The following is a 16,171-nucleotide window of genomic DNA, read 5'->3' as shown; positions in this document are numbered from 1 at the left end:
GGACGCTCTCGCTGTGTCTTCCAGAACTCCGACCGGTCTCTATTATTCTTGCTGGTCTTTGTTCACTGCTTTTTGGTCGCTCTCTCCTGTCCTGTCCCCCTCCCAACTTAATCTGGTCATACTTGGGGATCCAGACAGCCCGGACTCTTATCATCAATATCCCTCTTCCTTTTTCGACCAATCCTAGTTGCCCTTCCAACTCCCTTCCCCCAGTCTGATCCAATAATCTTACGTCTTCACGCAGCAGCCTTGTTGCATGCTTTCACTGTCGGAGCTCCGGCTATCCGTTTCTTGTTGGGGCTCCCCCCGTGTTTCCTTTCTCCCCCTTGCTGGGTTCCCACCGGTCGCAAACAACGACGTCTGACCGATCGGCGGCAACCTTCATTCCCTCGTTGCCTGCTCCTCTCTTCCCTTCATTTTACTCCATCGTTCCTCCCCCGGATTTAGATCGCATTTTGCATGCACAGGTGCATGGGGTCTGCGTGGCAAACAACTTTCGACTGTACCGTGCTTCTTACGTGGCGCCTCTAACTTGTCGCATTCCCGTCGCATTTGCGCAGATCCGCCTCTCTACATTCTTCCGCGCTCAACCTCGCATGGCATGTTTCGCCTGCTTCCTTGGTCCTCTGCTATCGGGGGCAACAAGGTGATGGCCGAGGAGCTTAAAATGCTCTCGACCTCGCCGCACTGCGCCACGTCGGGCGTCAGTGGCCTGCCATTACCGCAGCTGAAGCGCAAGCGCTCTGATTCTAGCGATTCCGCCCCCGCTCGAGATGCCCCGGTCGCAACCAAGCTGCGCGCCGACGATGCGCCCTCAAAACCCGTCAGCCTTCAGCAAGACCCTTCCCTACCTGCCACCAGCGCCGTGACGGTGTCGCACCAAGCTGGGCCGGACGGTCGCGCCCAGCCGATCTCGGAGTCGTCGCATCCGTCGCAATCTAGTCAAAGCGCGATTACGAATGTCTCGGAGATAACGAAGCAGGACGGCACTTCCCCAAAGATCGACACGGACACGCTACGCGAAACCCTTGAAGCGCAGCTGAGTCTGGAGGTGTTGTTGAAACACAATGAGCTCAGGCTGATCGATCAAGAGATTGCCAAATGCCAGGTCGCACTGGAACAACTCCGTCGATGTGCCGAGATACCATATCCGGGATCCAGCATGGCGGGCTATTCGCAGTCGGTCAGCAATGGTACGGGTGTCGCGGTCTGGGCTCCTGAAAATGGACCTGCGCCGCAGTCTCCCGCGCCATGGGGTGTTGTGGAGGGTCCCTACTCGCGCCACTACTCTAGATGGCTCCTACCGGATCCTCGATTCGACGGTGGCGAAGTTGAGCCCGATACTCCTCTCAGTGGGCTACCTCTCATGGAAGGCCGCACGACGCGGGGGAGTTCGGGCGATCTGGGCTCGCTGGCTGGCAAGACACGGCCTCAGCGCGGCTCGGCGAGTGCTAAGCTCCAGGCTCTGCCCAACGGCTACCCAGCACCCAAGGACAAGGCTGGTCCCATGCTTATTCGACGAAAGTCGGATAATGTACTCGTCAAGCTGGTGTGTCTGGACTGCGGTCGGGACAATTTCTCCAGCACCCAAGGATTCATCAACCATTGTCGCATTGCACATAGTCGGAACTACACCAGCCATGATGCAGCAGCGATGGAGTCTGGCAAGCCCGTTGAAGTCGACGAGGCTGGCGCCGTTGTTGGCGGCCGGGTGGAGAGCTCCAGTACAGCAGGCACCGGCGGGTTCGTCCATCCGCTGATTCGAACTGCACATGGCATTGAGCCATCATCTAAAACACCGTCCTCTGCGTCTGAAGCCGCGGGCGGTAACGCAAGTCCCCGGAAGCGATCCTGCCCGAGTCGACGGGCATCGACCGGGGTGGAAACTCCCCGTGCGGCTGCCCGTCCCCAGTTGGAAAACCACCGCAGCACACCTGCTGCCGCTGCCACTTCGAGTCATACTTCGTTCATGGGCTCGCCCGCCACCCCTCACCTGTCGTCTCTCATGCAGTCCCGGGGCGTGGGGCTTGACCTTGATCGGTTGGTCGGGGAGGCAAAGACAACAGTGGATCTCGGCGAGTACTCTTCGGACGATGGCGAGTCGGACAGCGAGTCTGTGGCACCACCGGAAGCGATGAGTCACGAGCAGAAGGCGGCTGCAGTCCGTGCGGGCAGGCAACCCATGCGGACCACGGCCTCGCAGACTGCGCCCCAGCGCCCGGGCAGCCGCAAGGGGCTCGATAAAACGAGTCACAACCCTTTCTCCTTTGAGTCATTAACCCCGACCAAGCCTGTTCCCTATCAATCTCCTTATGGAGCGGTGTCCCGGCCGCCGCAGCTCGACGGGCTGCGAGAGGTGGACGGGACCGAGCCCTCGTCCAACCTCAGCCCAACTACCATGGAATCGAACCAGGCGCCGAGTCTCGTCAGTGATGACGACGATTATGAAGCGGCCTCGGATTCAGAGAGCCCTGGGCCTAGCTCGTCGGAGGCGGGCGATGCGGAGGAGGATTTCGGTCATATTGGAGTGGAGGACGACGAGGACAGCACGACGTCCACGACGGCGCCAGAGGCCAAGTCGGACATGGGCATGTTCCGGCGCCGGAACAAGAAGAAGAAAGAAGGGGTCATACCGGCCTCACTGGGACCATTGAGTCGCAGCCGGGATGAAAAGCGCGTGAGCTTTGCGAGCCCGGATGCGAGCCCTGCCAAGGGCAAGAAGGACAGTCCGCGCCGGCCTAGCGGACGATAAACGATAGAATTGCACGTGTTTAATGTATGAGGATACTCTCCTTTCCTTCATGTATGGACTTTAGGTACTTGATAAATTGCGGTCAGGAATTTTGCGAGCGGCCGGGGTTTAGGATGTTTTAGCGATGGCGGATATGATGATTAGTAGACGCCTGTATTAAATGCTTGGAATATGCCTACATTGTAGTGAACTCTGAAATACTAGATTGTAGATTGACTGATATGGAAGAGCCCTACCGCTCGGAAGCGGCCAAACCATCCGCAGCTCCATAATCCCCAAACAACCACAACCGTCATCCCCCATCTACCTCTAGCGAAGAACCAACACACCAATAATCATACAAAGTACAATGAACCACCTCCACCCCCAAACCATCTCCCCCCAAACCTTCCAACGTCTCCTATCCCTCTACCCAAAAACAGTGGACCTTCTCTCCCGCCGCAAAGCCGCCGCCAAGATCAAGCGCAAACCACCAGCGGCAGCAACACCGAAAACAAAGCAGAAATCATCATGGACATCAACAGGCACGAGATCAGAAGCAGAAGAAGAGTTTATTACTGCTAAAGCTAATGAGTTCTTGTCGGTGGATGGATTTCGGTATGAGGGATTGCCGGGGGTGGTTGCTACGAGAGCAGAGAAGGATGATGATGGGAGTGGGCATGGGTATGGGTACTTGGAGAAAGATGAGTTGGTGAGGTTGATGGAGTGGAAGATGTATATCCCCTTTCCCTTCCTTTCATTCTTTTTACCTTTCTTTCATTATATATATGAATATATATGAAAGGTGATATGATGATATTGATATGAGGAATAGGCAACACGGCACCTTCCGCCCGGCATTACTAGGCATGATACGCTCGAACTCAGAGCCTGTGGTTAGGGATGCCACGGGGAGGGCGTTTAAAGCTCTCACCACCCATCATACTTCCAAGGACGGTGGTGAGGAGAAGGAGAAGTTTCCAAGCGAAGCGTTGGATATCCTAACGAAAGCGTTACGAGGCGTGGGAGTGGCTACGGCTTCGTTGGTGTTGTCGCTTGCTTCTACTGCGGATGTACCGTTTTATAGCGATGATGTGTATTTGTGGGTTTGTATGGAGGAGGTTCCGTCTACTTCTACTTCTGGATGTGGCTCTGGGGAGGGTGAGGCTGAGGCAGCAGATAGACTCAAAAGAGGTGTGTATAAACGGTTGAATGGCGAGTTGAGTGTCAAGTATACGATGAAGGAGTATCGAGAGTTATGGGAGGGGGTGAAGGGGTTGAGGGAGAGGTTAGAAGGAAAAGAGAAGGGAGTATCTGGGTTGGAGGTGGAAAAGGTGGCGTTGGTGGTGAGGCATTATGCTTTTTTGGGGGGTGGGCAGAGTGTTGACGGGGATTGGGATGGTGGTGGTGGTGATAAGAAGGGATCTGAGGGAATGAAGGTGGAAGAAGAGGAAGAAAATACAAGGGAAAAGAGAAAGTTGGAGGATGAACGGCCAACAGGAGAAGGCAGACGGAGAAGCAAGAGATTGGACAGTCGCAGGATCAATCCTGCTTGATTATGGAGTATTTCTGAATGATATGGAAATTGATGGTTGTGATAAGTACTCATTTAGTGGAAGATTAGGATCCATTCGCCATCAGCTGCTCCATTGACGTGCATGAGATACGTAAGTTGACTTCGGACTCGGTATAAATCACCTTTTTGGGTGTAGATGTCACCGAGATGAGCTATAGAATACATGCTTACTCTAATGTAAGTAAATGAAGCTGGTTAAGCAAGAGTTAGTTTACGGGCCAATATACACAGCAATATGTTTGTTCATAGTCTAGTTGCCCCCGCAAATATGTGAAATTGCGGCGGGTCTGAGCTCCTGACGGTGTAAACCCGAATACGAATGGTTCAGCTTTTCATTATCAATCAATGAATACATGCTTAATATCATGCCAGAGGTTCCCCCGACGATGGATGAATCCACAGAACGACCTACAAGGGAATTTCTGGCCGTGGGGGAACCCTAGAACAAGGGAGATGAAGATACATACATACCAGACTTCAACGGGCCAAGGAAGCTGCAGAACTATATTATGCCCATACCAAGTAAAGAATTCATGTGTGCAGATGGCTGCCATGATTGATGACAGCCTGGCTTGGGTGCTACGAGTGGTGTAGCTATTTTCTGGGGATTGCTGTGCCTTCTACTGCCTCAAATAGCACTGTTTATAGACTGGAGGAGACTGGGGCAAGAAATGGGCAATGATCACGTGAGTAGGGTCACACTCAGGGGTTTAGTTTAAACTGGATTCATTCTTGGCTCTGAAACATCTCCTTAATTGCTTCAACTATACTATCATTCTTGGCATGATATGCATTCCGTTTTCGGTTGGCATTTACATCCTCTCTCTTCTCCGATGGCAAACCGATCCTTGGATGCAACTGCACAGCAAACCGCCGGGGAAGCCAGAGATTGCGCGGTCGCCAGATTAATGCTGCCTGATAACTGGTATATTATTATCCATCATGATCCATTTCGCCATCTGCAACTCCAGTGGCGTGCATAGCATACGTACTCGAACTGTCACCTGTCCTGTTGGCGTCCCTTCTAGTACTACTATCTCAAAGTGCCGCATTCGCAACGCCATCCGTTTTCAGACTTCCACATTCAACTTTCTACTATCGATCCCGTACCAATTCCATTCCGTTTTGTTCTATTATAACCGACGCAGATAAGGTTCTCCGACTCCGGATCCTTGGATGCTTCTCATCACATCTCACTATAATTGGCTTTTTCAACTGTCCGTCCGCGTGGTTCTCCACTACTAGCGCTGCCACCAGTGGATCCGCCTCCCACCAATTCATCCTGAAATGCCAACATGCCTACGAATCTGTCATCCCTTCTCCAGTCTAGCGCTGCATCCACACGAACGTCTGGGGCCCGGCTAACCTCTCTCCCGTTCGCTTGTTGGGTGGCTTCGGTCCATGATTTGCGACTATCCGCGTCATGCTCTGTCCCACCTCCTAACTGCCCGCGCCCACTCGCTCTCTCCGTTTGCAGCGTATCGCCTTTTTCTCCGTCGCCATGCACGACTCTTTCTTCCTCTGGCAGGCTAGTTCTCTTTCATTGACTACTACCTGCCCTGTCGTGCTTCTTCAATCTGCCGTAGATGGCCGTGCTGCTGGTTCTCTGGGCCTTGTGGCCCATACTGGCATCGGCCTTCTCATGGCATGGCCTCTGGTATGACCTGGGCTTTCTGGGTCCTCATCCCACTCTGAAATATGAGTCGTTTGACCAGGAATCTCCCGAGGTCAATGTCCTGCGCTGGGACCCGCGATGTGAAGAGGGCTACGTTTTCCTCAGCCCTCGCGGTCATTCATACCCAGACCCGGGGCCGCTAGTCTACGACAGCCAGGGGAATTTGGTATGGATTGAGCGGGAATTCGGCCAGATCATGGACCTCAAAGTCCAACGCTACATGGGGGAGGATTACCTGACATTCTGGGCGGGAGACGACGACGGCACACGGGGACTCGGCCAATATTACATGGTAGGTAGCAGCTGCATGACTGACTGGCATTGATTGAAGCTTATCATTCATAGCTAAATTCCTCCTACGACGTCGTTTACATCGTATCCCCCGCCAACGGATATACCGGCGACGTGCACGAATTCAGAATCACCGACGAGGGCACCGCGCTCATGACCATCTACGACATTTGCGAGGCGGACCTTTCCTCCGTCGACGGACCCGAAGACGGCTGGATCTACGATGGACTTTTCCAAGAGATAGACATTGCGACGGGCGAGTTGCTCTTCGAATGGCGAGCGAGCGATTACTACGACATCGACGAATCCTACTACCCCCTCGGCGAGAAAGGCTCCGCCCCAACAGCCCACGACGCCTACGACTTCTTCCACATCAACAGCATCGACAAACACCCCAACGGGAATTACCTCGTTTCGTCCCGCTACATGCACACCGTCACCTGCATCAGCCCCTGGGGCGAGATCCTCTGGGTGTTAGGCGGGAAACGCAACACCTTCAAGGACATATCCCCGGACAAGTCCGCCACGGGAATTACCTGGCAGCACGACGCACGCTGGCAGTCCGAGACAGTCATCACGCTGCTCGACAACGGAGCGCACGAGCATCTCAGCACTAGAGACCACACGCGCGGATTCATGATCGAATTGAACTTCGACGACTGGACAGCCAACACCCTGCACGTCTACGATAGTCCTGGCTCCTTTAGTAGCCACTCCCAGGGCAGCCTGCAGGTGCTTCCCCGGACCGGCCATGTCTTCATCGGCTGGGGCAAGCCATCAGCGTACACCGAGTTCACGGTGGACGGCGAAGTGCTGTGCGACTTTCACTGGGGGCCGCGCGTCTTCTTCTGGTTGGGATGGATCAAGTCGTACCGCGCGCAAAAGTTCCACTGGGTTGGACGGCCGCGAGTGCCGCCGGATGTGGCGGTCGATGAGGCGGGTGACACGGCATATGTGAGCTGGAACGGGGCGACGGATATTGCAGGGTGGGTGCTGCAGCGGGCGAGGAATTCCAGTGCGGGAGATGATGAGTTTGAGAGTGTTGCGTATACGCCGAAAGAGGGATTCGAGACGCAGGTTGATTTGATAGGAGAGGGATATTTCCGCTTGGTGGCGGTGGATTTGGAGGGGAATGAAATGGGCGTGACGAGGGGGTTTGAGGGATGCGTAAGCTACCCTGCCACTTGATGACCTTCCTAAGTACGAAGCTAACTGATACGAACAGGAGTTAACCGATATCGATATGGATGACGGCTCGACAAGCTCATTCTTCGTCTTCTCCGAACGACCCTTCCAATGGATGCTCGTAGGGACATTCACTACGGGAGCAGTAGTAGTAGGAGCATGGAGGGCGAGGAAACGCATACAGTCGATTTTTGAGAGATATTTTCGTTGATACCCATATACCCATTTGCAAGCATTATACATATACATTATCCAGCCTCCACATCGTACATTACCGATTAATATCTATACCAGATAATAAGTAAATAGTAACATTACATCCACCCTCCCCTACCACCACATAACATTAACATACATTCCAAACAATTCAACATCATCCCCACACCTCAACCCTACCATACCACACTACTACGTAGTAGTAGTATACATAGTAAGTAATCTCCTAAACCAAAGCAACAACCAACCCAGCCAACCCCATCCCCATCATCCCCATCTCCCCAACCCTAACACCACTCCCCGCCGCAGCCGCCCCCGAAGAAGTACTAGCAGGCACAGCAGTCCTACTACTCGTCGTAGACGTACTACTCACAACGGCAGTCCTGGAAGAAGTAACACTAGTAGAAGTGGAATACAGCGAATTCGCCTCCGCCGCATTACAATACTCCATTTTCTGTTGGTCCGCGGAGGTATGGTTTGGGTCGGAGGGACAGTCATTATAACACCTACATTAACACCCGGTTAGTTTATATCAATATCATCATAATTCCCATGGTTTGTAGATAGGGTATAAATGGAATGGGGGGGAAGGAGTATCATACGTAAGCATATTCTTGCTCTGCGTACACAAACACGACCAATCATTATCGGAACATTTGTCCATTTGGGGTTTCATTTGGGAGAGGCAGGCGTCGAGGATACTATTCCACCATCATTATTCCATTAGTATATGTGTATGTATGTGTGGTTTGTTTGGGGATGAAGGGAGGAAGGTATACTTCTTCGCGCATTGTTGGTAGGGGCTGCTGCTGTCGCTGTCGCTACTGCTACTACTGCCAGTAGAGGTCGGGGCTGGGGGTTGTGCGCCTGAATCTGTACCTGCTGCTGCTGCTGCGCCGGTTTCTGCGGCGGGAGAGGCGGCGGAGAGGGAGGCGAGGGTCAGGGTTAGGAGGTAGATGAGGTTCAGTTTGAGTTGCATTTTTTCTATCTCTTCTGGTCAAAGTGTTGGTGGTGTGTTGGTGGTGGGTAGAATGTGAGTATAGGATAGAAGGGTATAGTATAGTATAGTATATTTGCAAAGTGAAGAGTGACTTAGAAACACTACTCTGTTGTGGAAGGCATCAGGTTTATATCTATCTACCATCCTCGTAGTAATAATCTAAAGTACGGAGCAGGTGTAGGTATAGACCCGCTCATTATTGGTGGCGTACGATATATCATATAGTACTCTCTCTTCTGGGTACATGACTTGAGGGTCTCCAGACCGATTCTCTTGATCATTAGTTCGGCATGGAATGTCGAATATGGAAATATGCTGTGCGTCTTGGCTGCTTGCCAAATCTACACATCGGTGTAACATCATGCCAATTGGAAGTATTCGACATTCTACTCCATACACCTCGCCCAATGGCTGCGGGCGCCGCAATAATACACTATATACAGTTCACTAAGCCCACTGCCGCCCTGCCTGCTAACCGAACAATATATCGACGAAAAGAGATAGTCCCCTCTCGGATCGTCTCCTCGCAGGCATAGTCCGTAACGTTATTCGGACACCATGTTTTGCCTTGCGTCGATGCTAGAGGTCATATGCAATATCACCCATCACCTGTCTACTCTTGTCCAAAACCTAATGTCTCCTCCACGGCAATGGACAGCTTGTGCTCCAAAACGTCGTGCGTCTTGTACGGCGGCAGATCCAGTCGGTTGAAACTGGCTTAGTTAGTATGCGCTATAATCTTGCGTGAGTATAGGGGCTTACCAGGTGTGCGACTTGGGCAGCGCGATGGGATCGCCCGACTTCTCAATGGTGAACCGTCTCGGTCCGTCCGAACCCTGCAGATCCTTGAATCCATTGACCGGAATACGAGACGTTCCCGTGGTGAACTGCAGCAGACGCGACTTCTGCTCCGCATCCCAGGTGCGCACGATCTTCCAGAAGTTCTGGATCACCTCGTCCTGTTCCTGGTATCCGCGGTAATCCGTGTGCTTCTTCCAGTCATCCACATCGATGTCTGCAATACCGCCGATCAGCAGCTCCAGCTCGCGCTCGTCGAACACGTTGACCAGATCCGCCGGAATCAGCTCGTTGAAGCCCGACATGAACGCGTTGAACTGTTCCTCGACCCGCTTCACGATCTTCCATTCCGTGACCAATCTAATTCATTAGCTTTGCCAACATGGCCAATAACGTAGCAGACAGTACTTACTCGACATATTCGTGCTTGTTCTCGTTGGTAACGGGAATGTCCCGGCCCCCGGGCTTCAGATCGATCGTAGTGCGCTCACCGAACTTCTCATCGTCAACGCAGAAGGTCAACTCGATGATGCCCTCAATGTCGTTTTCCCTGTGCAGCGTTAGAATTGGCCCATAACAACATTACGGGTAACGTACAAAGTCCACGCCAGATTGCGGTGCAGATCCTCGTCCACACCCTCCATGTCCTGTAGCGACACCTTCTTCCGGAGCATCATCTTGTAGAACGCTCCGATGAAGAACGAGTCAAGGAAGCGCCGGTGGAAGATAGCCAGCCCGACCACGCGTCCAATGAACTTGAAGTAGTTCAAGTGCTCCGGGTTCACACCCGAATGTGGATTAATTTGCAGGGTATAATTATCGTGTGCGGAATACTCGAAAAGACAATAGAACGGGTTAAACATTTCGTGCGAAAGGAGGAAGAAAAATTCACTATTCAGTCAGTATTCAACCATTTCTCAGCCAAGGGGAAGAGACCTACCGGGAAAGACCACCATAATCGAGACCGTCTTCACCGTCAAACTTGATCATCAACCGCTTCTTCAGATCCGAAGCGCTCTGCCGCATGATCTCGGCGTACGAATCCTCAAAGATGTTGTTACGCCGCACCTTCACGTGGCACTGGCCGGACATGATGCGCAGCGCGGGCTGCGACCGGAAGTAGATCAGCTTGCGGCGGAAGTCACGCTTGTACTGCGGCACGCCCTGATCCAACGACGACGGCAGACGGGGATCATCCCACGTGGTGGTCTTGGTGTTGTGGTCCACAAAGTACACCCGGGCCGTATTCGTCAACCGCATTTCCCATCCACTAGGCAGAGGGCCCAGCTGAGACACCGGCTGCTGCTGGATGGTCGTGTTGCCGCCGTTGGCATTGTGTCCGTACATGCGGATGTACTGCTGTCGCCGAGGATCGACCCATGTGGTCGTCCGGGTGTTGTGGTCGACAAAGTAGGGCCGTCCCTCGGGTGTCGTCCGCTGCTCCCATCCGGGTGGGAGCTCACCAGTGCCTGCAGTGGTAGCTCCCGTGGCCATCATGGACACAGCGCTGGCGCTGCCACCGGCCGGCGGGGTATGGGCCTGCTGCGGTTGCGGTTGCGGGCTCTCCTGCAGATTTGGCGAATTGGCCCCTGTCCGGTCTTCCGGCAGCATCCGGCTCTGGTGAGCGCGGCGCTCCAGTTGCATGTTGGCCTCGCGCTGTGTGCGTTGCGTTTGCTCATTGTAGTTCGATGACGGCCGGGTCCAGGTGGTAGTCCGCGTGTTGTGATCCACGTAGTAAGTACGTCCCAAGTTATCCTCCCGTCGCTCCCAGCCAGCTGGTAGTCGACCCTGGCTGTCCTCGAAGGAACTGAGATTGGTGCGAGAACCTTGAGGGCCAGCTGGAGGGGGGGCGGCGCCATTGACGGGGCCTACCGTGCTGGTCGGCCGGGTGGTTGATGGGACTCGTTGGGGATGGAGCGACACGTTCGACGCGGCGGCGGATGGCTCGGCTTGGGCAGGGCTGACGGAAGGATGCGAAGCACTTGAAACCTGGGGAACGAGCCCACTGGAGGTCGACGACTGAGCATGTGAACGATGCAGGCCATTGGCCTGGTTCGGGATGGGGGTGCTGAGGTTGGTGGACAGGTTGATAATGAGCTTCCCGTGCACTACAAGATTATCGTTGGATTTCTTCAAATCTCGGGTGAGCATTTCTAAATCGCGCGAGACCGCTGTCAGTACGGACGACCGGAAGAGGGGGTGAACACCATCCCATCTCGTGACTCACCATCGCCACCCATCTGTAGATCTATAACATCGCCAATCCGCACATTGATCACACCGAGGAAACCTTGGTCCTTCTTCTTGAACTTCTTCTGGTCAAAGATCTGGATTGCGAGGATACTGTCTTCATTGACTCGGCTGCATGGACCGGTGATTAGTGTCGGTCCACGAAGACAGACAGATAACCCAGCGGGTCCTTACAGGTCAAACATCTCATTCCAGTAGGGGTTCAGCGTCTTCTTGATCACCGACGTCGTGTGGGTTTGCTCACCCCCGACGGTGGCCACAGCGAAGGGATCGGGAAATCCTATCGACGAAGCAAATGTCAGCTGGCAGTTATCCGTAGATCGAATGCGGGGACGTACGGAAAACATCGCGCTTGTATAACCCATCCGCTGCGATAACTATCGAGCAAACCAGTCAGTCTCACATCGTCTCCACCATATCCCATCAAGGCCGTCGAAGATTCGCCGCCGAATTAAGCTTACTTGTGACCCGAAGATTTGGTTGCCTGCAAGTCATCGATGGTTAGCAATCTGTCGGTAGCACGACGCACATACAGAACACACGATGTTGATGTTCAAGACATCACGCAAGGGGAGAATCCGAGGTATGCACATACGCTGGCAGGTTGGAACCCATCCTGGAGGGAGGGAACAGGCAGACAATGACGCGCCTCTAAGTGCAGCAAAACGGCCGATCCGGACAAGCCTCAAAAGGTAAATCGCGGCGTGCGCATCCACCGCCGTCGACAGGCACGGACACCAAGCAGCAGCGGGAGAGGGAAGTGGCGTCAGGCGAAAGTCGTGGGGGGAAGAGGAGAGGGGGGGTTGAAGGGAAAAGCGAACGGTGGAGGGTGGAGAGCGAGGGGAGAGGAGAGAGAGAGGTGGGCACGGGGGGGGAGAAAGAGATAGAGAGAGAGAAAAAGTAAGGACGATAAAAGATGAGGGTGACGATAACCAACGGGCTGAGCGAAGGCGTTTAGATGATGATGGAGAAGGAGGAGGCGCGGGCAGTCAGTCAGTCGTAGATAGTGTCTTTCCAGTCAGTCTCGCAGGCCAGTTTGGGGCTGAGCAGGGCAGTCCTGACGTTGCGCTTTGGGAGCCAATCACGGGGCCGCGAGGGGTTCGCCCGGGAGGTGCAGCAAAGCAACCACTTAATAAGTTACTAAGTAACTCACTTAACTAAGTTAACTAACTTTAGTTAACTAAATAAGTACTTCTTAGTCAAGCAGACAAGGCAGAGACACACAAACACACAGAGAGACAAAGTCGTGGGACTTTGACCCGGAGGCAACAGGGAGGAGGGGAGAGACGAGTGAAAGGTTGGCGCGGGCAAAGGCGGATCTTCTTCTTCTTCTTCCTCTACTAACTAGTAAACTAACGGGTATCCCGTTTGTGTGCTAGTCAGATTTAGTTGGGAACGATGCCCGGCTGGAAGAGTCCACGAGTATCAGAGGATGAACGGTGGGTTTTTCTCCTGGTGCTTGTTCCGATGGTCGTGGCGAGAAAGGGAAAGGAGGGGGAGGGAAAGAGAAAGGACGAGCGACTAACTAACTAACTACTGACTAGAGAGACGTCAAAGCAGCTAAGCACAACTTGTTCTAGTCTCTGTATGTACTAGAGTCATGTAGTAATTAGTGGTGGTGGTAGTAGTATCTAGTAGTAAGTAGCACGACTCTCTTCTCTATTATTCTTCACCGGTAGAATTAAAAAAAGATAGATCGATCTCTGCCGATATAAACTGTAGAAGATGCAATCGATCTCTTTGCTTCAATCTGATACTAAACAAGAAGTTAATCTAGTAGTAACTGCTACAGTCACTTACAAAATACCGAGTAACTACTCCGTACTAGTCTAGTCTAGATAGTATCGATGATTTCCCTCCGATCGTTTGGGCTGCCCGGAATTCCGCCCAAAAATCACCAGCCCCGCGGTCACTTTTTCAATACTGATACTCTCTCAGTAGAGAATAAATAGTTAAGTACGTATATGCCTATTTTCAAATTTCACTTTCACAACTCTGCAACATACTGGAAGTTAACCATATTCTATATCCCTCTCTCCCTCCGCCCCCCTCCAAGGCAGCCAAATTCTTCCCACGGAAAATTGCACTTCCCCCCCCCCCTCTTCCTCTTCATCTCCTTCTCTTCCTTCTTCCAACTGAAAACTTACCAATCAATGAATGATATCTTCACACCGTTACAGTCAATTACACAAGTATAGTGGGGCACAATACCCAAGGGAGGAAAAGAAGACGAAAAAAAGCGATATGATTCCCTCTCTCTTGCTCCGCTCTGAGGAATAAACTCGTCAGCGCCTCGCATGGGTCGGCCTTTCTAGACTCTCTCTCTCTCTTGCTGACGGAGATTGGATGCTCCTCCGTCCCCCCTTTCCCGCTTTACTATTTGATGCTTGATATTCCCTCTCCAAATGCGACATCATGCCGACCTTGCCGATAGTGATTAACAAAGCCACAGTACTTGGTAGTAATTTAGTTTTAGTGTAGGGCTGTTCTGGCTGGGTATCCCGTCCTTCATTGGTGTAGATTTTTATTATTCAGTTATATTATTTCTATTTATTTTTTTTTCTCATGACGTTATTCCCTGTTTTCTGCTGTCCTTGCTCCCTACAGTATTATTATTATTGGTGGCACGGCCAATTCCAACGCCTTGCTGCCTTTACTACATATATTTTCAATGAGCCACATATTTCACTTTTTTTTTTTTTTTTGCTGAACTCACAGCAGCTCCATTATTCTGTCTGTTCCAAGACGCAATATCCCAATTGCCCGTCCTCTTGACTAGTTTCTTTTTCTTGACGGTTCCTGTCGTAAAGCAAATTCTCTCTGTAGGCTTTATGATATCACAACAAGAAAACAAGCGACTTCAGTGCTCCACCCATCTGGCGCAGTCCGAGATTGCCCAAGGGTTATCATACAAAGTACATCCCAGTCCATAAACTCCAGAGGATTCCCTCACTAGATCAAGAGAGATGTGTGCATTTCAGACCTCGACCTGTGCGTCGCACTGGACGTCTCCACCGCGATGCCACGTCGAGTCTGCACCTAACATTCGCTCGCATGCTTCGCCTCCTAGCAGACCATGCCCTTAGTAGGGCGCATAGCCGCGACCCCGGCCACGGTAGCCACCGCGATAACCTCCACGGGGCGCAAATCCGCCACGGTACCCCCGACCACCACCACCGCGGAATCCACCTCGTCCACGACCGCGGCTCATGCCGGGCAGGTTGGTACGCTTGGGAACGACCTGTAAACCACAGAGTATTAGTATCATTCAATCGAACAATGGCCTCAATCATGCGACCTACCTTCAGGTTCCGGCCGCGGAAGACACTCTCGTTCAGGACAAGAGCCTGAGCCACTAAACTGGGTTCCGCGAATTCTACATAGGCATATCTGTAGATCATATCAGCATATGAAATCCCCTGCCTGTCAGATGAATGCGCTGCAACATACCCCTTGGGCTGGCCCGTGAACTTGTCCAGCAGGATAGTAACACGGTTTATTGAGCCGCAACTTTGAAAGTGTGCCTGGATCTCCTCGGGAGAGGCACCGTAGTCCACGTTGCCGACGAAGATACTCCGAGCGTCGATCTCCTCTTTGTCCTCACGCAGGTTCTCCGATTGCTGATCAAGTGTGGCTTGCATCTCGCGTAGCTTCGCTGCCTCGGATTCCATTTCGGCTACCCGTTTCTTCATCGCCGCAATCTCCTCCTAAGAGTCATGAAAAAGAAATGGCACATTAGCTGGATCCAGTTGAAAGACAAATCGTAAAGTCATATAGAAGCAAGCCAAGAAACCAGCAAAAGAAAGCACCAAGCGTCAGGTTTTCAGCGCAAGCCGTTCAAACGTACCTCATCATCACCAGCCTCCTCCTGGTGTTGCAGGCGCTCATCCTTGATCTCGTTCTCTTCCGTAGCCATTATTATTAGAGGTGTAGAGAGAGTCGCGTCGTTTTTTCTTCACGTCACTGAGTCGCAATGAAAGCTCAAGCGGCAACGATAGCTTCCGCGGAACTGGTCTAGTGGGCGGGGGAGGGAAAGCTGCAGGAAAAATAAAAGGTCCGAGAAGGGCAGAAAGGACTGGCACCTAGAACTAAACTAGGACCTGTTCAAGTAGAGAAAGTAAGATAGGTGATAGGTGACTGGAAGGTGCAGAAATCAAATGTGATGCTTGCGTTGATCGACGCCGAAGTCACTGCTTGCTCTTTCCGGCCTAGCAGGTTTGTCATTGGACCACTCCCGTCGGTACCGCTCTACATCATCCTGAGCCCCTAGGACTCGGCAAGTTCCTGTCGCATTGGCAGATGTTGGGATTCAATCCATCGCTACGTACGTATTTCCCAAGGCTTGCGGACCTCTAAATGTCTTTTTTTTCTTTCCTTTTAAGTTCGGAAACATCAAAGTTACGTAAAAATGTCCACTGTACAGCAAGGAGCCTGTCAATCTCCGTAGCA

General features: G+C 52.4%; 5 protein-coding genes across 5 annotated transcripts; 2 read left to right on the top strand and 3 right to left on the bottom strand.

Moving 5' to 3' along the window:
* Positions 1–378: 378 nt before the first annotated feature.
* On the top strand, positions 379–2,948 carry BO87DRAFT_98261 (uncharacterized protein). Its single transcript, XM_025629711.1, has one exon. It carries the CDS (start codon positions 602–604, stop codon positions 2,750–2,752), a length of 2,151 nt encoding a protein of 716 aa, XP_025478263.1. The 5' UTR covers positions 379–601; the 3' UTR covers positions 2,753–2,948.
* Positions 2,949–5,406: 2,458 nt separating this feature from the next.
* On the top strand, positions 5,407–7,692 carry BO87DRAFT_417077 (arylsulfotransferase family protein). Its single transcript, XM_025626791.1, has 3 exons — positions 5,407–6,274; positions 6,328–7,440; positions 7,499–7,692. The coding sequence occupies exons 1-3, from the start codon at positions 5,894–5,896 to the stop codon at positions 7,667–7,669; spliced, it is 1,665 nt and encodes a 554-aa protein (XP_025478262.1). The 5' UTR covers positions 5,407–5,893; the 3' UTR covers positions 7,670–7,692.
* A 44-nt stretch (positions 7,693–7,736) lies between these two features.
* On the bottom strand, positions 7,737–8,653 carry BO87DRAFT_417076 (GPI anchored serine-threonine rich protein; the record flags this gene model as incomplete). The annotated part of the gene is made up of 5 exons (XM_025626790.1): positions 7,737–7,743; positions 7,814–7,863; positions 8,048–8,180; positions 8,277–8,375; positions 8,454–8,653. The coding sequence occupies 5 exons, from the start codon at positions 8,651–8,653 to the stop codon at positions 7,737–7,739; spliced, it is 489 nt and encodes a 162-aa protein (XP_025478261.1).
* Positions 8,654–9,287: 634 nt separating this feature from the next.
* BO87DRAFT_311604 (NEDD4 family E3 ubiquitin-protein ligase) lies at positions 9,288–12,337 on the bottom strand (the record flags this gene model as incomplete). The annotated part of the gene is made up of 10 exons (XM_025619552.1): positions 9,288–9,387; positions 9,437–9,832; positions 9,885–10,022; positions 10,070–10,363; positions 10,413–11,625; positions 11,700–11,833; positions 11,897–12,002; positions 12,061–12,099; positions 12,184–12,206; positions 12,318–12,337. 10 exons carry the CDS (start codon positions 12,335–12,337, stop codon positions 9,288–9,290), a joined length of 2,463 nt encoding a protein of 820 aa, XP_025478260.1.
* A 2,106-nt stretch (positions 12,338–14,443) lies between these two features.
* BO87DRAFT_377858 (RNA-binding domain-containing protein) lies at positions 14,444–15,899 on the bottom strand. Its single transcript, XM_025623660.1, has 4 exons — positions 15,570–15,899; positions 15,173–15,429; positions 15,025–15,112; positions 14,444–14,963 (listed from the first exon to the last, which is right to left on the bottom strand). Exons 1-4 carry the CDS (start codon positions 15,636–15,638, stop codon positions 14,805–14,807), a joined length of 573 nt encoding a protein of 190 aa, XP_025478259.1. The 5' UTR covers positions 15,639–15,899; the 3' UTR covers positions 14,444–14,804.
* Between the last annotated feature and the right edge of the window lie 272 nt (positions 15,900–16,171).

This window comes from Aspergillus neoniger, assembly GCF_003184625.1.
Source record: "Aspergillus neoniger CBS 115656 unplaced genomic scaffold BO87scaffold_22, whole genome shotgun sequence".
Classification (NCBI taxonomy): Eukaryota; Fungi; Ascomycota; class Eurotiomycetes; order Eurotiales; family Aspergillaceae; genus Aspergillus; species Aspergillus neoniger.
This window is presented reverse-complemented; position numbering and strand designations above follow the sequence as displayed.

Coding starts and splice junctions, on each gene's coding strand:
- BO87DRAFT_98261 (XM_025629711.1), top strand. CDS start 602: ATGTTTCGCCTGCTTCCTTGGTCCTCTGCTATCGGGGGCAACAAGGTG.
- BO87DRAFT_417077 (XM_025626791.1), top strand. CDS start 5,894: ATGGCCGTGCTGCTGGTTCTCTGGGCCTTGTGGCCCATACTGGCATCG. Junction 6,275..6,327: donor GACTCGGCCAATATTACATG/GTAGGTAGCAGC, acceptor TATCATTCATAG/CTAAATTCCTCCTACGACGT. Junction 7,441..7,498: donor CGAGGGGGTTTGAGGGATGC/GTAAGCTACCCT, acceptor TGATACGAACAG/GAGTTAACCGATATCGATAT.
- BO87DRAFT_377858 (XM_025623660.1), bottom strand. CDS start 15,638: ATGGCTACGGAAGAGAACGAGATCAAGGATGAGCGCCTGCAACACCAG. Junction 15,113..15,172: donor TTCACGGGCCAGCCCAAGGG/GTATGTTGCAGC, acceptor TATGATCTACAG/ATATGCCTATGTAGAATTCG. Junction 14,964..15,024: donor TCCGCGGCCGGAACCTGAAG/GTAGGTCGCATG, acceptor TGTGGTTTACAG/GTCGTTCCCAAGCGTACCAA.